Raw genomic sequence first — 25025 nt, 5'->3', positions numbered from 1 at the left:
TTGGGAAGGGGGTTATTTACAGGGACACTGTTTGCTTTGGAGCAGACCCATGTGTTTGAACATGACTGTCATCTGGGAAAACCCACCCAGATGGGGGAAAACTCCCCCACCAGTAATAAACCCCCCAGCAACTCCTCAACACCAGCCTAATCTTTTGCACAAGCCATTGAAGAACAAGAGGAGGAAGGAAAAGTCTCCTCCTCTCCAGGCTGTGTGACCCCAGAGGTGCTGCTGGGCACAGACTGGGACAGGGAGAAGCAAAGCCAAAGTGGTGACATTTTCTGCTGGAGAGACCGGGGGACAAAAGGACGCTGATATATGTGGGGGGCTGTTATCATCTGGAGAGGAACATGGGTCTTAAGGTCCTTTGCAAGTGTTTTGGGAACAATGGAGTTTGGGAAACCATTAAAGGAAAGGCATGAGGTGCATGTGGCTCAGCTCACAGGGCTCCTCTGTGGAACAGAAGGTCACATCAGGACTTGGTGCACTGCACCAGCTGGGCCAGGAGCTCTGTTCCACACTTGCCTCCAGCATGGAAGGTCAAATGACGGTGTCTGCTGAGCTGGGATGTTTGCACAGGTGGGCTCACACACTCCCTGCACTGCCACGTGAGGCCTTTCGGCTGCCGTTTAAACTGAGATGAAACGACAGCGTGCCCAGCCCTTGAGAACAGGACTCCCAAGCAGCCCCTCTGCTCATTTAGGAACGGCAAATTAACCTAATCTCACATGTTTTAGCCTTCAGAGAGCTGGACAAGGGGGATCCCAGGGCTGCAGCTCTCCAGGAGCTGGCTGCAGTGCTCTGAGCACAGCTCTGTCTGGACGCTCCCTTGTCTAGCGCCTGCCTGGAGCCACTGCACAGCTGGTCAGCCCTGGCAGGAAGGGCTGCAGGACACAGAGGGGACCACCACGAGGAATGAGTCTGCCCTCTTGCACAACACAGGCCATGAGTCATATCTTGCTTCAAGTCCAAGTTGTGGTTGAGCTAAAGTGTACTCTGAAAAAGAACACCCCACTCTGGTGTCCAGGTTTCCAGTGTCGTAAGATGTCCAGACAGAGTTCCACTAAGACAAACCTCTCAAAACACTTCCATTCAGAGTTCACCAGTTGAGGGAGGGGGTTACTCTGGAGTTTGAGAACTTTGTAATCTCACTAATCAACATTCCTTGGCCATTTCTTCCCATGGGGGCACTGCATGGCTTTGCAGGGTGGGTGCCCATGCTGGGGTGGCCAGGCTTGCAAAGACCAGCCCCTCACACCTTCCTCTCTGTCCCCCCTCACCTGCTGCTGCGTTTGGCCCTTGCTCTTGCATAGTAAGCTTCGTAAGACTTCGGTTTCAGCTCCAGAGCTTTAGTGGCAAACTCCTCCGCCATCCCAAAATCCTGCCATTACAATAGGTGTGCAGGTCAGTGACTGAACAGATATAGAAATAAAAATATATACAGCTTGGGAAGAAAACAAACTTAATATGGATTTTTTTTTTGCACATAGCACAGAAAACTTGATGGTACTGGAATGTTTCACATGGGTTCAACATCATTTACAGCCAGAGAGTTATGATGGCATGTCCAAAAAAATCTCTGGTAATACCCTTGCTGTCATCACCTCCAGAGGCCAGAGTGCCACTGGTTCTGTTCTCATTGTATCCTCAACAAGTGCATGCAGATCCCTCTCCAACAACCTACAGTCTTGAGGAAACATCTGGTCTTGCAGAGGCTGGAATGTTATCTCATGAAGGATTTTTTTCCATAGTTGAAAGCCACAGGAAACCTTTCCCACGCCCTCCCCCTCCCTCTCTGCACCACACTGACATTCTTCAAGGGGCTGACGAAAGCTGCCTGTGAAGGACTGTGATATCTCAGTGACCTGTCTGGCAAAGGTCCCCTATCAGTGCCACCTGTCCCACTGTTCCTCACTTCTCCCCTACACCTCACCTGGGAGGATATTTTGGGAGCAGACAGTGTGGGATGGGACTGCTCTGGGTGCTTTCCAGTGGCAGTGCCATGAGACCAGACTGTCAGCTCTGGTTCAGCCCTTGCTGCTGTCCTCCCTTGCCTTGTCCCAAATGCTTCATGTCCCACTAAGCTCAGCTTAGTTGAAGCTCAGCATTTGTGAAGGAGAACTTTTCCCTGTGGAGAGGATTCCATTCCACAGCTAAGCTTTGGACTGCTGACCTGAGCAGCTCTGGGAGAAAGGAACAGTGCTGCTCCTGATTTGTTCAAAACCATGGGAAACCAACTCTTGCTATGGGGATGCCCTGCCTGGGGACGCTCATATTCTATTTGTACCTTCAGTAGCAGTTACTGAGGAGATATTGCCCAACAGACTCAACTGGGAAGGTAGTCAAGGCAGGTATTTTTATGGTCTCTTCTACAGGTGCAAAAACTGCAGAAGCAATTAAAAGCCTCTGAACTTTTCTCGCCCAAAACCTCACATTCTCCAGTTAAGGATAAATCAAAAATCTTGTCCTTAAAGCACAGGACAAGAGCTGGAGTTGCTGAGCTGTGAGTTGGCTGGTTTAAAGTCAAGTTTCACACTTCTTCTCCAAACTGTGTTTGTTCCCCAGCACTAAGATTTTACTCCCATTGCTTTCCATCCTTCTCCCTCACATCTTAAAGAAATGAAGGTGTCACTTCCCCTCCAGTGTAACCTTTGCTGGCTCATGGCCTCGGCAGAGATGTCACTTTTTGAGTTTAAGGGGACTTTAATTTGTGGAGGTGAAAGCCCCTGCACGCCAAGCCAGGGGAGGTGGCACTTGTCTGCTGGCAGAACAGGAATCTGCACGAGCTGGTCTGGATGCTGCCAGATGGGAAAGGGGAGAGTGACAGGGATCTGGCAGTTCTGGGAGGAGAGGGAGCCTGTGGGGGTGTTTCTGGATGAGTCACTGCCCTGGGGAAGTGCAAACCCCCTAAGCATATGCTGCTTCATTTGAAATTAATTAGTATTCAAAGGAGCACATCTCCTGGCTCCTCCTCACCGCTGCCCCAGAAAGCTGGAAAATGCCTCCACCCACCCCCATGTGACGACGTGAACATCATCATCAAAAGGGAGCAATAAAATATTCAAAGAGCTATAAACATAGCAATGAATTTTTAATCACCTGAAATGAATATTGAATCATTACTGCTTTTGAATCATAAAATGTCAGTGCCCCATGAAGGACAAACCAGGTTGGACAGAGGAGAGATCTGAGAGGTCAGAGCACGGTCAGGGATGGACATGTCTCTGCAGGGGCACAAAGGTGGCAAGTTGGGTTTAAGGCCATGAAAAGAGGGGGGACTCACGTTCATTTTCCTTCGACACCGGGAGAGGTTGAGGAGCAGTGACACCTTCAGTTCACGGAAGGTTTTCAGGTCTTCTCCAAACCCTTCCCTGGGGAACTTTTTCAGGGCGTACTGGTAGCGCTGGGCAGCCTCTTTCACTTTACCTTTCTATTAGAAGGAAAACATGTCAAAACACACCCTTGGGTTGAGTTTGCTTCCCCGCAGAGAACTCACTCGCCAGCCCCAGGAATGTTTTAGGTGGTTAAGGAAACACAACTTCACTATTTAGCTCTTTTCTAGAAAGGAAAGCCAGAACATTTGATCAAGGGAACATCTGAGCTGGAAAGGCAGATGCCTCGTGCAAGTTGAGATCTCCCACTTGGTACAGAGCTGTCACACTACAGCAGGAAACACGGCAGAACTGGTGTTAGCTCGATACAACTCCATCTGCTTCTTGGCTGGATGGTCTTTTGGGCTGGGTGATCAGCTACCCATTCCTGGAGAACACCCTCCACCCAAAGTTTAATAGTAAGGAATAGGAATTGTGGGACTTTGGGTGGAGCTCTGGGGCTCAGAGAAGCCTCTGCAACAGCAAAGATAAATGTTACAGCACCAACGTGGCTCTGAACTTGGACAAACAGGTTGAGATCCACCTCCCTGAATTTAGACATCTAAAAATCAGGTGTCTCCATCTAAGTCTGGTAACTGGGTTCCTTTTATAGTTATTGGGACGCAACAGTCACCTTCAAAGGTGACTCATCTTTGCTATTTTGGGTACCTAATTTTGGGATGGGATGATGTGAGCCCTGGAGGGGGGCAGCCACAGAGCCAGGGTGAGAGAAAGAGGGCAGGATGGGATCTAGGACACAAGCCGTTCCTGATGACCCAGACATAAATTTTGCAGCTATGAATAGTGAGTTTTAAAAACTTGTAGACTCAGGTTTCTCAGCTGTATCGGGTATCTCTGGCAGATAACTCCTGTTACAATGCCAGCTTTGCATATTTTCTGCTTCACCCTTAGAGCCTCACAGTGAATCATTGTTGTACTTGCACATTTTCTGTGTGTGTGCAAATCTCCAGGTTTTTAAGATTGGCTTAAAATAAACAGAGAGCAAAAAAGACACTCTACTGTAGCAGTGGAATGTCTCCCACGGGCTACAGGACACAACAAAGCCAGTTGTGTCCTGACAATCTGCCTTCATTGCAAAAAGTTTCTTCCAGCACTTTTTCTGGGATATCCTATCTCGTTGCCCCGTTCCCCAGCAGTGAGCCCACCAGGTAAGGACAAGGTTGCCAGATCTGATGCCATGGCAGCAGCACTCCCAACAAACACTTGGGTTCTGGTGCTTTCAAAGAGGAGACGAGGTGCTGGCTCAAATCCAGAGCGACTTGGCTTTGCTTCAGCTTTGTTACAGATCTGGGCAATCAATCCCCCCTTCCCCAACCCCACTAACCAAAACCAAATGGTTTGGAACACCAGAAATGCTTTGACCTGCCACAGGTTAAGGAGGCAGCATTAGAACCATGGTTTGGAGAAGCCCAACCACTGACCCAACGCAGCCCAAACCTCCCACCAAGAGATGCTGCAAACTGCATCTGTTGCCTTTTCTCAAACCCACTCTCCTTACCTTATAAAACATGTCTCCCTCCTCCATCAGCTTGCTCAACAGGATGATCATGATGTCAGGTTTGGAGGTTGCCATCGCCCATGTTGCTGGACCTGTAGTGTACAGGATGCATGATGGGTAAAGAACTCATACAATGCAAGGGTGGTAGGAAGCTGGGTGGAAAAAATACCCTGGGGTGGGAATTTCTGCTGGAGAGAACAACTTGGCATGGTCAAAGGGTAGAGTGCTCCAAATGATTGAGCTGATAATTCCTCTGGCACTTAAATTAATGTCATCCCCACTGCACTGGTTTTTCTTTGCAGTCATTAAAGCCAATCCCAGTGGTCTGGGAAAGGATGGAGCCGTTTCCACAAGAGGGCAGTGCTGAATGTGGAACTGGCTGGGATGGGGGAAACAAACCGTATTTAAAAGGAAAAATCAGAGTGGTTACATAAAAGTATTTCTAAATTAAAATCTCTGCAAGTGTACTGGGGAAATCTGCAGTTCGGCTGTCGATAGGTGGTTTGTGGTTAAGTGGATTGTGATTTCCAGCTTCACAAGATGTGAAAGACTAGAGTAGAAAATCCATTAAGGCAGAAAATACGACAAAGGGAAGGTCCTGTCTAAGTGCTGCTGGTGCCGAGGGCGTCGTGGGGCTGGGGACACTCTGCCTCTGCACAGGGCCCACCCTGCAGAGCCAGCTCTGATCTCAAGCACTAATACTGTGAGGGAAGGGGTGGCAAAAATTTGGGGACAACTCATTAGTGGGGGTGAAGAATAAGTCAACAATATTCTATAAGTATATTCAGTACGTTTTGGGGGAAGGAGGTTAGTTTTTGAGTTCAAGTTATTCTCTGCAACAGTCATTAAAAAAATTATTTGAAGGTGAGGTAAATTAAAAGATTAGAGGTGTTGGGGTCGCATGCAGGCTAAATCAAACAGGAGAAAGCAAGGCTGACAAAGCTATCAGATCGAAGCTGATGCTGACAGCAATGAGATATACCTCGTGGGCGACTCGGTAACGTCTGACAACCTTCAAAGAAAGGAGAAAACAAAAAGTTGTAGGAGAGAGGGGGGAAAAATGGATGAAGGTGTGAAAAAAAAAAAAAAAGAAAGGAAAAAAGCAGCTGTGAGAGGCAGGCAGCAAGGAAGCCAATGCACCAGCAAAATCCCCTTTCACAGGAAAACGTAACGTGAGCGGCTGTGTGGCGCAGTGCAGGTACACTGAGGTCTGGAAGCATACACAGAGCGAGTGAACGCAGCAGCTCACAGCAAGGCATGGACAGAGTACACTTGTCGACTCAGACTAGTAAAGATAGAAAAAGCATTACCAGAGGAAAGACCTTGCCAAAGAGACAGTTGTTTATTGATTAACTTTTGCTAAAGTAATACGACAGCAAAAAAAAAAATAAAATAATAGTCCCCGTTTCACTAGGAAGGCAGTGCTGACTCGCCGGCTGGGGCTGAGGCTGCCTCGGGGTTACACTCGTGTTTTTTAGGATGCCAGCCCCACTGCTCGAGTCCTGCCTGAGCACAGAGCCGATGGCAGAGTCCCCTTGTCCCTACCTATCTTTGCTCCTTTCTTCAGGAGGGTGACGACGACCGAGGTGTTGCGGCAGCCGACGGCCCTGTCGAGGGGCCGCATCCCGCTGTAGTCGACGTGCTCGATCATGGCCCCATGGTCCACCAGGAACTGAACCTGCAAGGAGAAGCCCAACGGTCAGTTCTGCTCCTGGGAGAGACCTACATGAGGTGTTGGGGATGTAGGACAAGCAAAAGCTTGTTCTGCTCCACTGGTTGGGCTAAGAACACCTCCACGGGGTCTAAGGGTACATCGTGGGCAGCAGGTCGAGGGAGGAAATTCTGCCCCTCTACTCCACTCTGGTGAGATCCCACCTGGAGTGGTCCAGGTCCCCAGGGGTCCCCAGCACAGGAAGGACATGGACTTATTGGAGCAAATCCAGAGGAGGCCACGGAGATGTTCTGAGGCCTGGAGTCCTTCTGCTCTGGAGACAGGCTGGAAGAGTTGGGGGCATTCAGCCTGGAGAACAGAAGGCTCCAGGGATACCTTAGAGTCCCTTCCAGGGCCTAAAAGCGCTCCAAGAGAGCTGGAGAGGGACTTTGGACAAAAGCCTGGAGTGACAGGACAAGAGGGACTGACTTCAAACTGAAAGAGAGTAGGTTTAGATTGTATATTGGGAAGAAATTCTTCCCTGTAAGGGTGGGGAGGGGCTGGAATGGAATTCCCAGAGAAGCTGTGCCTGCCCCATCCCTGGAAGTGTTCAAGGCCAGGTTGGATGGGGTTTGGAGCAACCTGGGACAGTGGAAGGTGTCCCTGCCCATGGCAGGAGGGGTGTTGATGGTCTCTAAGGTTCCTTCCCACCCAAACCATTGTGTGATTCCCCGATCAACCTCTGTTGGAAGCACCCACATGAACGAAAGATCGGGACCTTCTGTGCTTATTGCTACAGCAAGCTGAACTGTACAATTCTTCTGGCTTTTACACCAACTGCCCATTTCCTTCTGGGTGCATCCCCGGCCACTCACCACCTCTGCGTCGCCGTAGAACGCCGCCAGGTCCAGCGGCGTGCGCCCGTTCTTGTCCGCGTGGTCGGTGGCAGCTCCGTTCTCCACCAGGGAACGCACCACGGGCAGGTGGCCCTTCAGACAGGCCCAGCTCAGGGCTGTCAATCCCTCCTTGTCCATCAGAGAGATGGAGGCACCTGAAAGGACAAGCATCAGTTCACTCCAGCGCTCTCTCAGCTGTTGAGCGCCGCAAACCACCCGCTCGGTGACGACAGCTTGTTTTCAGAGAGCTCTGTACATAATTATTAATTCCTTTATTAACGTTTCTCCCACCACAGATCCCACCCTCCGTGGCGACTTCAAATGCACCAGTGGGAACTGTGGCAAACGAGTTGATTCACACCAAGCTGCAAACTCTTTCGCACCTACCTCTGTGGGCTTTCCTGGCAAACATCTGAGCAGTAGGGTGGATCTGACATCCCTCGTCTGAGACATCAATCTTTCTTTTTAACTGCTTTTTTTTTTATTTAATCCAACCCCATTCCAGCCTGTGTGAGTCAGAGATGAAGACCATTTTGCTGTTTCAGCAGGTCACCACGGGGAACTAAGTCAATTCGGCTCAGTTCTCCTAAAAAAGCACATATTTTCCCCTTTTCGCTCCCCTCCCCTTTACCCAAAACGACACAATTTCCAGCAGTATTTCTCCCTGAACTTTACCCAATATAAATACAACATTGTGGGATAAACTCCTGCCAACTGCAAGCCAAGGAGAGAGGGACTTGACGTTTTCTTGGATGAGGGAATGGCGCTGCCATACCAACGGGTCAGTGCTGCTCCACACGGCATATGGATACGGAGAGGAGAGCTGAACAGCAGCTTCAACTGAACACTCCTCTTCATGGCATGAAGACAACTCCTGTTGCCATGGCACAGAGTGTGCAGGGATGATCCACACCAGCTCTGCTCCTCCGAGGAGCTGCAGCTACCTGTGGGATGCTCCTGCCAGCAGATGGGAGGGATTGCGGTTGCAGTGGTTTTCTCCTGGAGGTGAACTCTAAACTTCCCAGCATGAGGTCTTTCCTGGCTCCAGAAGAACGCTCAGCAGGTGGGGGAGGGATGTGGATTTCCTGACCGTTCCTGTTCATCCCAGCTGACGTGTCCCCCGTTCACAGGCGTTGCCTGGCTGGCAGCAGAGTGAGAGGGCTCCCTGCTGGCACAGGGTGTTGTTTGGGGAGGGAAATAACATGGCAATGTTTTCTCCAAGAGTGTTCAGACACCTCTGCCCAGCCCCGAGCTGCCAGCACGGCATGGAGTGTCAGTGAGGGAGGGGACAACCAGGAGCGCCAAAGGGGGACACGGCAGCTCCAAGGTGCAGGCCAAGGGATGACAACTTAGAATCACAGACTCATTAGGTTGGAAAAGACCTTTAGGATCATTAAATCCAACTGTTCCCCCAGCACTGCCAAGCACTAACCCATGTCCCCAAGTGCCACATCTTGAAATCTTTTAAATCCCTCCAGGGATGGTGACTTCACCACTGCCTGGGTCAGGCTGTTGTAGGACTTGACAACCCTTTCAGTGAAGAAATTTTCCCTAATATCCAAACTAAACCTCCCTTGGAGAAATATGAGGCTGTTTCCTCTTGTCCTGTTGCCTGTTAGCAGGGAGCAGAGCCTGACCCCACCCTCAGGTTTCTCCCTCCTATCAGGGAGTTGTGGAGAATGAAAAGGTCCTCCCCAAACCCCCTTTTCTCCAGGCTGAGTCACCCCAGCTCCCTCAGCTGCTCCTCATCAGACTTGTGCTCCAAACCCTTCCCTAGCTCCACTGCCCCTCTCTGGACACCTCAACACCTTGCCAGCCTTCTCTCCCATTGCCCACACTGCACCCAGGAGCTCCTCTGGAGCTCTGGGAAAGCCCTTCCACATGATCCTGAACTGACCCAAGGACAAGTTTTGCTCAGGATAAAGCCTCATTTCATTCCTGCTTATTTGAACCAGACACTTCCTTCCATTCAAACCATCAAAGTCTTCTCTTGTGTTCTCCCTCTGACTCTTCTGGAGCAGGTAAGAAAGTTCCTGCAGTAAGAGGGAATCCTGGAAAGCCACGTCATCACTCAGCCTTCCCACTCGCCAGTGGAAGGACACCCAGTACCACAGGGTGACAGGGCCAGGCTCCAGGGTGTCCCTGCAGTGCCAGCTGAAGGGCTGAGCGAGCAGACAACACACACCACCCCAGGAATGCCAAGAGGCTGCTCCAAGGCAGGCTGGGCATGACCTTCACAGAACACCAAGCTCCAGAAACAGCCCTGGCTCCCAGCAGAGCCTCTGCTTGACTCCAAAGACATCCTTCACCCTTCAGGGATCTCTGACCTATTTAGCACCGAGGCAGCCAGACAGGAAACAAAGGGATGGTTTTGAGGCCAAGTGGCTTAAGGTGATCTCATGGGACTGATCTATCCTGCAGCGGGAGGGATTTTGGCTGGGAAAACCCAGTTTGCTTCTGGGAAGGGCTTGGCTGCTCCTTCCATAAAAACACCCAAGTGGCCAAATGTAAGAGTTCATCACAGTTTGGGCTGGAAGGGACCTTTAAAGTCATCTAGTCCAGCCCCTGCCATGGGCAGGGACACCTTCCACTAGTCCAGTTTGCTCCAAGCCCCGTCCAACCTGGCCTTGGACACTTCCAGGGATCCAGGGGCAGCCACAGCTTCTCTGGGCAACCTGTGCTAGGGACTCATGACAAAAAATTTCTTGCATCCACCTAGTCTGATGATTTAATTATCCAGCAGGCACAGCAATGAGCCAGCTCCAGGGAAAAACGAAAGCCTGACACTTGGAACATCAAAAAGCTGCAGGATGTGGGATCTGTTGTGCACAGAGGATGCACCCAAAGCTGCAGTGCCCAGTCAGGGTGATCCTGAGGTAGTAAAAACATCAAGGGATTGCTTTTTGTAGGAAAAGGAGATTCAGAATAAAGCTCCCTCCAACAGGAACGAGCACCAGGAATTATTTTGCTTTGTGTCACACTGATTCATATAAATACCAGCTTTAGCAGAGCTGCCACCAGGGAAGTTTAATTCCCTGTTCACACCCCCATTACTTTGGGGTGTTAAGAGGTGGGTAACTCCAAAAATTGGGGTTTCCAATTGATTGATGACTCCAACTCTGCTAATGAAACATGTTTACAAATGCTGACTGTGTTAATCAAGTACAGTCAAATGAGATTTGCTTTGCAACACACTAATTAATGCTTATGGCTTATGATTCACACAGTTTTGATTTTAATGAAACATTGAGCAGGACTGTCAAAGCCATTTTAATTAAAACACTCCACATTTCACTGCACTCTGCCCAAGATTGAGTTACCTTTTCAGGACCATGTGTTACACTGGTAGGTAGTGGAGTTTACTAAGCTAATTACAAGAACGGACCTTTTAAAGTAAAAATTTTCATATTTTTGACTTCTTGGACTCTCAGTGTCCAAAGAGCCAGAGAAATATTATGTGCATTTACTGGTAATCCCATATTTTAGATCAGATTATCTGGTATTTTCATCCTCCTCTGAACCACTGAGTCTTAAGCAACATGCACAGTTCTCAAGTCGGGCAAAAAAAATATCACTTATTTTAAGCCTTTTAACACAGACTCAGTCAAGCTGTGAAAGGGGCCATGTTTCATCTCAAACACGGAGAGTGTTAATTTGAGATTTAAAAATAACAGAACACCAGAAAGGAATTAATTGAATTAATTCCTAAGAAGCTCAAACTGATCTTTGTCACATCCCTGTGCAGGTTACAGCACTGAGCAGCAAGAATCCCACTGGCTGTGGCTCAGGACAGACAGACAGGCAATGGGAAACTTGTTCTTGGCAATTTTACAGTGAAAAAAATATTCTTAAAACTACTACATAAAATATTCAAGTGTCTCACTTTTTGGCTAAGAGGGCAGACACAGGCACTTACGAGATGAAGAAAATATCCCTTCCCAAAGAGGGATCTTACCTGGAATAAAAATATCAAATAACAATACAAGAATTAAATGCTATTTCTAGAAAAAAAAAATTAAAAGATCGCCCAACCAAACCAAACAAACACTGGCTATTTGTACAAAATAAAAGAAGAAGGAGTCTCAAAAGAAGTCCAGCAATAAGAGCTGATGGTGTTCCCACGGGTTGTTCTGACTCACCTCCAGCAGATTCAGCAGAACTGAGCAAAACTGAACCACGTTGGCTGAGTAAGTCCCAGTGAGGGAGAGTTATCAGCCACTGCAAGGGCTGAGCAAAGGGAAGCTGTGGGTGCAGAGCTGCAGAGCTCCCTTCAAAAGAATTCTGATTTATTTTCAGCAAATCCACCAACCCCTCGCTTGTTCCAGGGTCTTACCCTCCTGCTGCTGCTGGAGTCACAAATGTGGGCAACAACACAAGAGCTAAAAATGGCGGAATTAACAAGTGTCCCCAGCTCTGGTCTGTGCCTGAGCCTTGCTGCCCATTCCACAGCGATGCCCACGGTTCCGTGGCATCGTGTGTCCATTCTTTGTCTAAGGGCAACACTCCCAGTGTGGTTCAAGGGCACATTTTTAACGCTCAAAGCACCTGGGATGTTATTCTGTTTGCTAACTCTGATGGGTGGGTTTGTGAGCACCAAAGACACAACTCAACACACAGCCAAGATTAAGGCCATGATTACTCCAGCCTCGTTCTCCAAGGAGCTGGACAGGTAGTGGTGTGACCGGTGGGGTTACAGGGCCTACCCTGACACTCCAAACTCCAGCTGTGCAGGAGCCAGTGAGGTGGGACTGGCCACGGGTGGACTCCAGAACTCCCCAAGACATGCTCTAACCTTGTGCAAGCAGGAACTCCACGGTGCCCAGGTGCCCCTCGGACGCTGCCATCATCAGCGGTGTCCTGCCCTGCTTGTCTGCCATGTTCACGTCGGCGCCGTGCGTGAGCAGGAGATCCACGATCTGCAACACACAGAGCCAGCACATGGAGACCCAGCTGGGAAGAGGCCAGAGAAGAGAAGAGCAGAGCAAAACCCACGTCCTAAAAACTCACAGCCCTCAAGGCCCTCTGGGGTTGCAGGAAAAGGAGATTCAGAATCAAGCTCCCTCCAACAGGAATTATTGTACTTTGTGTCACACTGATCCATATAAATACCAGCTTTAGCAGAGCTGCCACCAGGGAAGTGGAAGATTAGGGATTGGGAGAAGCAATGGACGTATAAGGGCAGGAAAAATGACCTTCTAAGTCAGGAGCATCCCATTTGCTTCCCAAATCGTGAGATAGCCAGAGAGGCTGGGGCTGCCCGATCCCTGGAAGTGTCCAAGGCCAGGCTGGATGGGGCTTGGAACAACCTGGTCTAGTGAAAGGTGTCCCTGCTCATGGCAGGGGGTTGGAACTGGATGGTCTTGGAGTCCCTTCCAACCCAATTTATTCCACCATTCTATGGTAAGACAGGACTTAAGCAAAGCTGTCTGTAAGCAACAAGAGCTGGGGGTGATTGGAGCATCAACATCACTTCTTCTCGCTCTGCTCATTCCCCACAAGAGCTGGGGCTCCTCTTCTCCACCCCAATTCCAGCGAGACGGAAGGGAAGGCCCGACCCCACACCTGAGGCTGTTCTAAGGAGCGAGGGACCGTCTCACTCACCTGCCAGTGGCCCTGCCTGACGGCGCTGAAGAGCGGGACGACCCCGCGGCGGTTGGGCTGTGCCACGGCCGCGCCCTGCTCCAGGAGCAGCCGGCACACCTCCAGCTTCCCGCGCCCCGCCGCCGCCGTCAGAGCTGCGGGAGAGAGGACAGCGGTCAAGGGAAGGAGCCCCACGCTCAGTGGAGTGTTCTCCTACCTGGAGATGGGTCTTTCTGCTGGACACCTGAGTGGTGAGGCCTGGAATGCCAAACACATCCCATGACAGGCAAAACGGACAAGGAAACTTGGCTGGATCGGTACGGTTCTAGCTCTTGTCATTACAGTTCTAGCTTTTCTCACTTTAGTTATCTCAAAGGTCAGCTCTTTCATGAAAACATCACGGAAAGAGGCTGGTTGAGTCAATCACCTTTCATTATTTTCCCCAAGTCTCAGTGAAACGTGGTAAGAACCACAATAAAATAATGTACAGGCACAGGTGGCTGAGGTTCAAGTGTGACTGATGTCCAAGGTATGACCAAGGTTCAAGGTGTAGATGAGCCTACAGGTGTTACTGAGGTTCAAGTATGGCTGCAAAGAAATGTGGAGTCCCATCACATGAAACCTTCACCATTTTCCCCACTGCCAAGGCCACGGGCTGTGAGGCTGAAGGGGTCTGAGAAGGGGCTCAATCTCCAGAGAAAACACAGGTCTTCAGGTACTTGACAAGACCTTCTTCAACCTGTCCTTGACTCATCCCACCATGACCACAAGGGAGCAAGTAAGGGATCAAGCAGTGAGCACCATCAGTTCCCTAAAAGACACTCATGCCAGTCACATTTGTGGCTTTTCTCTGTCCCAACAAGCACAGAGCAGTGTAATTCACATGGAGGACTCTTATCTTCCATATCCCACTTTAGCCTGTAGATCTTTGAAACCATGGAAAAAAATGGAAAGCAAAAGAGGATGAATATGATCACCTGTTCTCCACGAAAAATGCTAATTCTGGGCTTTTTTTCTGGTTAGGGCTGATCCTACCAGCCAGGGTCTTTGTGCAAACCCCAAATTACCTCTCATTTCCAAATGCTCACAATATCACAGGTGGGCAGAAGCAACACCTGAGAGCTCTTTCCCTGACAAAATGTGCTCTGTTAACTCCCCAGGTGTGGTTGGGTTAGAGAAGACACATTCCATCTGAAAACAGTCCCAAGTTCAGGACCTGCCGGTGACTCGTTTCGGTGTTAATTTTAGACTTCTTGGTTCCTCCCTCTCCCTAACTTTCTGTGCACTTCAGCACAGCTCCTCTGGCTCCACGCTCTGCTGCTTCTGGTAGGAGTTGGAGCAGAAGGTGGGAGTTTATTTCTGCCTGACGTCGCTTGTTTGTTCTTTGAAGTACATTTCTGTGGGTTGGCTGATTACGAGGTGTTGATGGCTTTCCAACTGCAACACTGTTAATGCTGGGGGATTTAATTAATTCTCGACTCTGCTCCACGTTGTGGTGGAGTTTTCTTCTCTTGGGGTTGAGAGACACCAAGAGTTAAAAAGAAAAATCATCTCGCTGCCACGAGCAGAACGTTCTGCAAAATCTATAATTGGATCCATGTGGGTTTTAAACGTAAGCTACAAATACAGGAGGAGGCAGAGGGATTGGAATGCAGGGCTCTGGGTTCTATTTCTAAACCTGCCTGCACTTGAAATGTTGCAGGTTAATTTGAGGTATTTCACGTCAAAATGAGTTATGTTTGCAACAATGAGAATACTGTAAATCACTTCAGTGTTTGGTGTTCATCGGGAAATGTTCTTTGGAGAAGACTTTACTGAAACAGGATGATTTGATTCATGGTTTCTCCACTCTCTCTTGAAATCCCTTCTGCCTACATTGACATCTCTTTTTGCTGCTGTGTTCCTCAGGGTCCAAGAAACTGGTGTGGGAATGTGGCTCCAGCTTGTCCTCTGAAGCTCCAGCTCCAGGGAAAAGCTCCTGTGCTGCTGAGCAGCCAGACCTTGCTCCTTCAGGAAGGTTCCACACTGATGATCTGGATTTGCCTCCTGCTGCTGAGAAAAACCCATCCAAGCTTGTCTTGTATAGTGCACAGATACCTAAATCCTCATAAATGGAGAAACTCAGCCCAGCTGGACCCCAGAGCCCATTAAGGCACACCCAGACCTCACCAGTGGGAAGGCTGGACTGGAGACTCCCCCGTGGTCCCTCACATGCCATAGCTGGACAGGCTGCTGCTCCAGCCCTCAAACCAAAGCAGCTGTTGCCATCCTGTGGCTCGCCTCAAGCCCAGAGCAGTATCCTGTGGCTGGTATCCAAGTCCAAATGCTCAATTAACCTACTTCAGGAAGAACTCCAGCAGTACCTGGTTCTTTTAGCACTCCTTAGATGGACTCATCGACCTTACAAGGGCTTTTAGTCTAAAAAACACACATGACACAAGGTAAGGCTGTGCCTGTGCGTGAAAGGAGATTGGAAAAGCCAAGGAAAGGTGATATGAGGAACTAAAGGAGATGGAAATGGGTTGGTTTGAAGTTTTACTGTCTGCCAGGGAGCTCCCGTGGCCCAGCACAACCAAGGTGAGTCCACCAAGGAGCAGCAAGCAGGATACTGGGTTGGCAAACAGGAATGTTCATTTTGCAGTTGTATCACGAGGATGCAGCTCCAGGAAGACAACTCGCCGGGCAATAACCAGGTCTTGGCATAAACACCATAAAACAACCCCTGTGTTTCTCAAAACACAGCTCAACCAAAACCTGAGACCAGGCTCAGGTGTGGACGTGCCCCTCTCCATCAGCACCAAACCGCGGCCTCCAACACCAGGGATCTGCCACAGCACATTCTGTCTTTGCCGCTGTGCAGAGAAGGTCTGTTTTCTTAGAGAAAAAAACAACTTCATCTGGAGAAGGAATCATTCAAGTGCTGCTCTCCAGCACGTGTATCTGTTTCCCAGCCTGGCAGCAAGACAAACAGCTCAGCGGAGCCGTTCTTTGCACCTCCGACTCCGATGGACTGAGCACAAAGTGACTCGGATACTCTTCTGCTGGGTTTTGATATTGGTTTTGTCCCAGGGGGAAATACTCCATCTGGAGCTGGCTGTAGTGTGCTGTCAGCAATTCCTAAACTTATGATGTCACTTGGCACTGGCATTTGGATGATATCAGGCTGATATCACCAAGCCAAGCACTCGGCTCTGCTCTGTGGAAGATTAGACACGAGCAACAAGTATCAAAAGCCAGACAACCAGGATTCAGAGTTCTAAAGGAGACTGCTATTTTTAGGTGGAAACCAGCACTCCTCTTCAAGTTTATTTAAACTCTCTATTTACCTTTGGGGAAATAATAATAATATAATAATGTGAGAGTCATGAGTTTCATACAAACTTACAGACTTGTCCCACGCAGACCAAAGTCTGCTCACTTTGGTGGTTGGCTCACTTTTGCTCACTTACCCACCTCACCAATTTTAATGAGATAAACAGATATTCCTTTGTGGTGAGCCCTCAATTTGTGTGTGATTTGTGAATCACAAATTCATATTCCCAACTGTCCCAGTTACTCAAAAAACCCTCTCTGACAAGAGAAACTCCCAGGTGCCTGGTTAGTCCAGCTTTTGGCATTGTTGGGGGCAGAGGTATGGGAAGGAGGACAACAGAGATGGAAACAGGCAGGTTGGGAATGTCAGAGCTGCCCAGGGCATGGGACAGGAAGGGAAGAGCTTATCTGCAGTGCCTGATGCTGCCCATGGGGTTACTTTGCAGGGCTGAGCGGCTTTAGGTCAAACTCTGAAGGCATCTGATCATGGTTCTATTTAAATGACAGTCCTTGAGACCCAAATACCAGAGAACAATTTGGATGATCCATCTCAGGACTGGTCACCACTGTGAGCTCACTGGTACAAAGCCCCTGTCCTGTTACCAACACTCGACCATTTCACTCGGTTGATTCCACATCCAATTCTTTTTTATTTCCCATGACACCCCAAAGCACTTTGAAATTGCTTATTTGTTTCTGTTGCCCTTATTTCCTCTAATAATGGCCCCATGGCCTTGCTGCTCAGTTCCATTCCCATGGGGACAGGAGTTGGCTCCTTCCCCAGTGCCCTGCCAGTGGCCCGGGGCAGCCTGGCCGCTCCCTGGGCTCTTCCCAGGACACCTCATCCCTCAAGCTTTGTCCTTTGGAGCTCAGGGCAATGCTCTCTGGCACACTCCATTCATCACATGGCTCTAATAAGGCCACATTTTCAAAGGCACAGTTACAAACCAGCTCCAAATACAACCCTGCCCCCTCCAAAGCAGAAACAAGGCGAGCAAAGACTGAGCCACACTCCAGCCGCCCTCTGTCCCCTTGGATTGTGTCATTTTTAAGCCAAGCTGACAGAATCACCATCCGTGCCCTGCTCCCCAGACAGGAACATTACCTGGGTGTATGAACCTGACAGCAACATCAAGTGGAGCAGTGAGTTGAGTACAAATGACAGAGGATAATATTTATGAGGTCGCTGGAGTTAAAAGCAAACAACTCCATGCTGGAATGGCTCAAGAAATGGAGATGTTAGTGGAGCAGAAGGGATAGATGGCTGTCTTTGTTTTGGGAGAAGTCAGGAAAGAAGGGATTTTGTATTGTACCCATCAATGCAGAAATGAAGGACTTCACTGAAGGGTATTTGTTTAACTACCAGGTGCTAAATAATGAGGAGTTTTCAGAAAATCAGTGGATAATTTAACAACCATAGTGCTGCATGTAATGGAGAGGGGGAGAGAGAAACAGGGAGATGTTTTGGATAAATATGCCCAATATCAAGAGAGAGAGCAGAACTGAGTGTCCATCTCATGTTTCAGGGAAATCAGTGACCTGGTCAGAATGCTGAGTGCCTCACACTCCTGAAAAGAGCCAGGAGCTGTAGAAGCTCAGAATTTTCAAATCCAAACTTCTCTGTTTTCCTTAAGCTGAGTGCAAAGCTCCAACCTGGCCCCCCTGTTAATCACCTGGCATCAAACCAGAGGAATTGATCCTTCTCCATCAAAGCAATGCCTGGGATCAGGGATGCATCAGGGGCAGGAAGCCCAATAAAAGAAACACAAACATGCACAAAGAAGCTACAGCATCTACAGAAATCACCTGTCTCTCCCCAGAGGCTGTCAAAGCTGTTGATCTGTGCTCTCTCCACCTCCTCTTCGTCTTTCTCTGGCAGATCGAGCAGGTAGGAGACGATCTGAAACAAAACAACGTGTCAGCTCATGAACCTGGCTGAGGTGGATGGAAACTGCTGACACCTCGACATGAGCTGCTGGGAATGCACAGAGGGGAGGGAACAGTCTCTGCCTGGCACCCTGAGCTCAAGGAAATGTTCTTCTAGAGGTCAGTCACTGAACCTGTACGAGCAAAAAAACCCCACCCAAGTGTCTTGATGAGCCCTGGTAGGGTCAGTTCCCTATAACTGTGTCTGGAGATGCTCCAGCATGTGCAGTGGATGCCTCTCCAGGAGGAGGTGAGGCTGTGAGGAGGTATTTGATTGAAGAGAAACCCATTCTCAGGAGAGGAGAAGGAACAGGGGCTGCCATGGGCAGCTGGGGCCGGCAGCAGCGCTTGGCTTGGTAGTGCTGGGTTAATGCTGTGACTTGACCTTAAAGACCTCTTCCAACCTAAATGATCCCATGCATCATCTTCCCACCACAAATCCTTGCCAGGATGGCAGGAGGAAGCTCTTTGGTTCTTCCCTCCCCCAACACACAATCCAAAGCTACACGGTCTCACCCTCCCCGACCGTGCTGGAAGAGCGGCGTAAGCAACGCGCTGCTCATCCACCTCATCCTTAAAAGTTTATTCCAAACATTTATTCCAACAATTTATAGGCTTGTTACGCTCCCTCCCTTCGAAACCAGCCCAGAGCACAGGACAGAGGTAGTGACTCCACCTCCATGACCTTCTTTGGCCAACATTTTGGCCAGGAAGGAGCCAGCCCTTGGTTCCCCTCCCCGCAGAGCCGTGTGGGTCCTACCTCGGTGTAGCCCATGCTGGCAGCGGCAATCAGGGCCTGCTGGATGGCGTGGCTCTTCTTGAACACCCCCTGCTGCTGCCCAGCCATGCTCCAGTCACACTGGATCAAGAACTTCACCACCTCCAAGTGTCCTCTGAGGGCGGCGTGGACCAGGGCACACTGACCGTTCTTGTCCAGATGATCCACCTTGAAAAGAGATGACAAAACACAGTTAAACCAAATCATAGGCAAAACGTCTTTGCTTCTTCAGAGTTTCCAGCCCCAGCTTCAGAATAAAGCCACGTGTGCAAAATGTGCATTTTTCTGGTAAACTGTCCCTTCCATGACCAGAAAACAACCATTCCCAAAGCAACATCCCAGGCTCTGGTATCCTCTTGGCCACAAGTGTTTGCTTTGAGGAAGGCATCATTATTTTTTTAGCTGCCTTCAGTTTTCTTCAGACTCAAAGGCTGCAAAAGCATTTTTCCCTTTGAGTCCTGAAGTCCAGCAATCGAATTTTCTTGTGGATTGAAATCACACACGCTGATACCATCTCCTTTAGCCAAATCCACAGAAGGAAAATCAGCCTGTTTTCCAGATGCCATTTCTTTTCAGAGACCCAGAAGTGCCTCAGCCTGCTGTAACATGAACCCAGGGCAGGCACAGTCAGTAGGAAACAGAGACAGTGCTTGGCAGCCCTGGAGGAACTTATTTGGTTGTATCTCAGGGGTATGAATAAATCAGTTGGGATTTCTAGGTCCTATCTCAACACCAGGAACTTGGAGAACACGGGAAAGGAAAATCAGTGAACATCCTCCTGCTGGTTAACCCCTTCAGTGCTCTATTATTTCTCATAAAATAGGAAATTATTATTATTTTAATATATTTTACTAATATTAATTCATAGAATCTCAGACTGGTTTGGGTTGGAGAGGACCTTAAAGCCCATCCAGTTCCACCTCCTGCCATGGGCAGGGACACCTTCCACCAGCCCAGGTTGCTCCAAGCCCTGTCCAACCTGGCCTTGGGCACTTCCAAGGATGGGGGAGCCACAGCTTCTCTGGGCAATCTGTGCCAGGGCCTCACGACAAATTACAGCTATATAATACATATGAGAAATATTTCTCACCTTGTAACTCATTCACAATAATAACACATAACTATTTCTCCTTTCTCAATTCCTGCAACAATCAGTGTTGCAGTTTAACTGCAAATATCTCCATCTTTAAAATAAACCCAGCTGGTTTTGGGGTATTTCCTCAGCACTGTTGGGATGCTCAAGGAAAGCTGTTAGTGGCAGGACTTCTGTCACCAAATTCTTCTCAAAATATCCCAACAAAAGCAAAATTCTTTTCTTCCTTCATACTGTCTTCGCATTATTACAGACAACACAACCCAGCAAGATCTAAACAGTCCCTCAGTCATCCTGACTTTCATACCAAAACTAGAGAAACCCATATTTTGCCTTTTGAACTGAAACTAATCATATAGAGAAACCACAAATTGTTTCCAGCAGGCTCCACTTCAAAAATCAGCACAATTTTCTTCTTCAACAAAGTATTTCAAGTTGACTCATTATATACAATTAAAACTCCAAACACTCGCCACAAAGCTAAACAAAAGGGATTTTTCTGGGACAAGTCTGATGGAAGTTTTTGGAAAATGTGTCTCAAGGAGATATTTAAAGAACATTTTATGCTGGAAAAGTGTTGCCATTTTAACGTTGTGAGGTTTCTCCAGGACATCCCTCTGCAGGTCATCAGTGCAGGGCCATCGGGCAGCTCCTACCTCAGACGTGAACTCCACACACTATTAATTATTCTCAGGAGTTCCTCAGCTTTGGTGTCAATGTGGGATTTTTAAAGCCACTGGGTTTTAGCAGAAAAGCCAACCCCAAAAAGCTTCATCTGCTGGAGGGTGTTCCCTTAGCGAGTGCTCCGTGTCCTGCTGCAGCTCCCGCCCTGCCTTGCAGAGACATGGAACAGCTAAAATCAGCTTTCAGGGGACGGTGGCCACTTTACCTTGGCCCTTTTCTTGCACAGCAGCACCACAATGCTCAGGAATCCGGCAGCAGCCGCGTAGCCAAGGGGGGTCAGGCCGCTCTCTGAGGCAGCGTCGACGTTGGCCCCAAACTCCAGGAGCAAAGCCACCATCTCGGCGTAGCCCAGGTGGGACTGGACACACAGGATGGGGGCGTTGTTCAGGACTTCTGTCCTGTAATTCACGTTTGCACCTCCCAAAATCAGCAGCCGACTGACCTGGACGGGAAAGGAGAGCAGTTGGCTGAGAGTTCTGGAGAGACAGGAGTTTATTGTCAGGGTGACAACAGAACGTTGCACCAGGGCCCTCTGCACATCTCCAAACAAACAGCAAAGGACATGAAATGCTGAGTGAAACCACTTGCCCAATAGATGGTGCCATTTTAGGTAGATGGAGCAGTTTAATCTGTCCCTGAGTGGTTGATAAGTGGTTTGAGTGATGCAGCCTCCCTTTGTTTGGGAACAAAGTCACTCCAGCCCTGCTGCAGCAGCTGCAGACACGGCGTCTCACCCCAGGATGGGGACTGAAACCACACAGCTGGAGAGAACTGTACTCAGCATCCTTCCCCTGGGATCCCTGCACAACTCCCTCTGCACTCAGCAGCCACGGAAAAAGGCTCCACCTGATGCTTGCAGAGTGGCAAGGAAGGGACCTGGGGACAGGGCTCACCTAATATGGATGGGGAGGAGCTGGGACAAACATCCTTCCACATGAGGAACAATTCCAAACCCGTATCCCTGTCTGAAATCCTTTCTGCTGCAGAGATGGGGTCATTTTAAGTCAACACATTCATCCTTACAAAGCAAAAAAGGGGCCTGAACCAGCACACGGGCACGTGGGTTTGGTGTCACATCCAAGTTCGTGCCTAAGCCAGAGGCCTTTATGCCACATTCCAACAAGAGTTGTTTCATTCACATCTCTGAAGAGGAAAACCCCCAGAGAATCATTTTGCACAGGCACAAACTCACTATTCACTCCTTGCAATTAAAAGGAGATTCCTGGTCAATGCAGCAGAGTTGAGGGACCATCCCAGATGGTAAAACATCCCAGCTGGACTGATGGCCTCTCCCCACCTCAGGACAAACACCCAGGAAGCTGCTCAGCCTGGGCAGGGCACTGCCATGGACAGGGAGCTCCTCTGGATCCTCTGTCTGGTTACTGCTCATCACTGGAGCTTCTTGTGCCACCCCAGCTCTCCCTCCCCCTCCTCCAGTACCTTTATGTTCGGGGTGTAGAGATTTCTCAGAGATGCCAAAGCCATGGAAAGACCTTCAGTACTGTAGGAGATCCAAAGCCCTTGGAGGATGGAGGAAGACACCCCAACTTTTTTACTCAGCCCCTAAAAAAAGAGAAGATGACTGAGATCCAAGCTCACAAATCTGCTCCATTACACCGGGCAGATTCTCCTGGTCCTTTGGACTTCAAAGAATTTCAGGACAACAATGGCTACACCCAAGATAATGCAATGATTTGCCACATCTGACCTTTGCAATCGATTAAAAAACTTGTAGGAAAGAGCTTGTAAAGGTTGTGTAGCCATTCCCAGGGTCTAGGAAAGGCAGGATTAAACTGTGAGCAACCAGAATCCGTTCAACATCCTCACCAAGCGTCATGCCAAAGGAGCACAGATTGCTGCTTTTTCTTTTTTTTTTTCTTTTTTAATAAAGTACACATTATTTTGGCAGGACTGATTCACAAATTTCCTTATTATTCACACAGTTAAACCAGAAGACAATGTCTGCTCACAATAAGGTAAGTTGAGGAACTCTCAACCACAGCCTGGAGCAGTATTCCCCCTTCTCTTCTCCGACCTTTCCTGCTGCTGTCCATGATCAGGTTATACATAACATACAGGAAGCCTGACGTTTTCCAGAAAGATTCCAAAATATGAAATATTTTCCAGCATCACTAACTGGCAGAGCACAGAACTGTAGGTTTCTCCCTCCTGTGGAAAGAGCCATAATTGCTCTGCACCCAACAGATGGGAGTGAACAGCTGGATGGAAGAGGAGAGGGATGGGATTGGAGCTCCAGGAAGGAGCCTGGCTGCATGCTGTGCTTGCTGTGTGATGTGGGTACACCCTAAATGCTGCTGTTCTGATCCATTTCCCATTAAACCCTGCTGTTTCCATGGAAACTGCACAGACAGCCTTAATTCTGTTTTGATATGCAAACCCTGATTTCCACTTCCTCGCACGCTGGGGGGGGTCACTTGTATCCGTGCAAAACAGCAGGATCACAGTTCCAGGTTGTAGGACTGAAAAGGTGGGAACAAAACCAGCAGCAAAAAGTGGGATTGTTTCCTCTTAGGGAAGATGTGCAGGAATCAGCATCTCCACTTGCTGCTGGACTCAGCTGCAGGCCTGTAATTCCAACATGGGGAAGAGACTCCACAGCATCGCTCCAGCCATCAACAGATTTGTCACTTGGAACAGTTTTATCACCAAAAGAAGCAACAGATTACACAAGCTCTTATAAATAACAGCTCCATGTGCTTGTTTCCTTAAAATTCAGGCAGCTAAACCAAGGAAGAGATCTGCTTGTGCTAAGAGGGAGAAGAGAGCTCAGGAATTTGAGCCACTGCTAAATGCAGCTTTTTAAATGACACAGTACAGGACATTAAAGGTCAAGATTAAATTTCATGAACTCAGGATGGTGTAATTGGGAAACGGGAAACAATTTTATAATAAATGGTTAAAATAATTTAAAAATTGTTATACTACTATCAAGCCCATAAATAAGGTGTTTGAATCACCATCAAGGACCAAGGAAAAGGGTAGATATTTTGAGAACAGCCCTCTGAAGATAATCACAGATGCTATAAAAATCTTAACTGTTGCATTAAAATATATATGCTTAGATATTAGTGCAAGACCTAAAAGGTGACATTTATCCTTTAAAGAAAAAATACATTCAACAACATCAGCATTCAGTTGCTGAAAAAAACCTGCACTATTTCTAATTTTACAGCTTGTATCTTCCTTTTCTAATTCCCTTTTTAGAACTGTACAGGTTGAATCCTTCAGCAAAAGCAAATTTCAGTGTGATACAACATCAAACCAAAATACCACCAGTGGTTCCTACTTCACTGGGATCATCCAAAATGGGACCAAGGCATGGCCTGACCATTTGAATAACTTTGCCAACCCTCACAATCCCAGTGTTCAGAGCTGGTTTCTTCTGTCCTGTCTGGTATGCAGCTTTAATTTTTGACTTATCACTTCCTCTGCTATTTGGCCACTTGCACCTTAAGGAATCCTAGACTGGTCTGGGTTGGAAGGGACCTTAAAGACCATCTCATTCCACCCCCTGCCATGGGCAGGGACACCTTCCACTAGCCCAGGTTGCTCCAAGCATCACCCACATCTGGATTACCGACATTTTAACTAATTTAAGATTAAATTAAAGTCTCCTCTTTGCTTGATTTGCAAAACATACATCAGCCTGGAGTTTGGGTCTTCTTGTATGACAACTGTATGTTTCTCTTCGTGCCCTTTCACTCCATGCCAGGCTTTCCAAGCTGGCTTTCCATATACTCCTGTTAAGACTGGTAACTGATTAAAAAGATTAAAACATTTTACTTTTTCTTTTTTTTTCACCCCAAACTGTTTGAGGATGTTTGTGTTTAAAAGAGAAAACAAGCATATCTCAGGCAGTGAGTGCAGAGGGGAATGTGAAACTGTCTTCCCATCAATGTGTCAGGTCAGCACCTGAATTTTTACACCTGGAAATTCCAAGTGTTCCATCATAACCTTGTCAAGGTACTAGAGGATTCAAACTAGTAAGGATTGGGGAAGGATAAAGACATTTTCTGCACTGTTTTATCAAAGTTTGTCTCTATACCCAGCTCTCAGTCTTCGAACAGAATGCTTTAGTCCTGTTATAATCTTCTCCTGGCTTTCTGATGGGTAAATAAAATGGAATTACAATGGCATCAGGCCCTTCAAAATTAGGATCTTGTGTCTGCAGAAAGCTGCTGCTATAATATGGGA

At 48.3% G+C, this 25025-nt stretch overlaps 1 protein-coding gene across 7 annotated transcripts in view; it reads right to left on the bottom strand.

Moving 5' to 3' along the window:
* TANC2 (tetratricopeptide repeat, ankyrin repeat and coiled-coil containing 2) overlaps positions 1-25025 on the bottom strand; it is a 228425-nt gene that overhangs the window by 3549 nt on the left and 199851 nt on the right. For 6 of the 7 annotated variants that reach the window (XM_027664736.1, XM_027664738.1, XM_027664739.1 and 3 more), the window contains 12 exons: positions 22251-22373; positions 21016-21252; positions 19016-19201; positions 18136-18229; positions 13039-13172; positions 12230-12353; positions 7417-7592; positions 6436-6568; positions 5873-5902; positions 4891-4982; positions 3284-3430; positions 1281-1381 (listed from right to left, as the gene is read on the bottom strand). In XM_027664736.1, the coding sequence (XP_027520537.1) occupies positions 1281-1381; positions 3284-3430; positions 4891-4982; positions 5873-5902; positions 6436-6568; positions 7417-7592; positions 12230-12353; positions 13039-13172; positions 18136-18229; positions 19016-19201; positions 21016-21252; positions 22251-22373 (1577 nt within the window). The remainder of the gene's footprint in view (positions 1-1280; positions 1382-3283; positions 3431-4890; positions 4983-5872; positions 5903-6435; positions 6569-7416; positions 7593-12229; positions 12354-13038; positions 13173-18135; positions 18230-19015; positions 19202-21015; positions 21253-22250; positions 22374-25025) is intronic. The other variant, XM_027664737.1, reaches the window with a different exon arrangement.

This window comes from Corapipo altera, unplaced genomic scaffold (genome assembly GCF_003945725.1).
Source record: "Corapipo altera isolate COAL_440 unplaced genomic scaffold, ASM394572v1 142, whole genome shotgun sequence".
NCBI lineage: Eukaryota > Metazoa > Chordata > Aves > Passeriformes > Pipridae > Corapipo > Corapipo altera.
The sequence above is the reverse complement of the archived record's forward strand: the minus strand, read 5'-3'. Positions and strand labels throughout refer to the sequence as shown.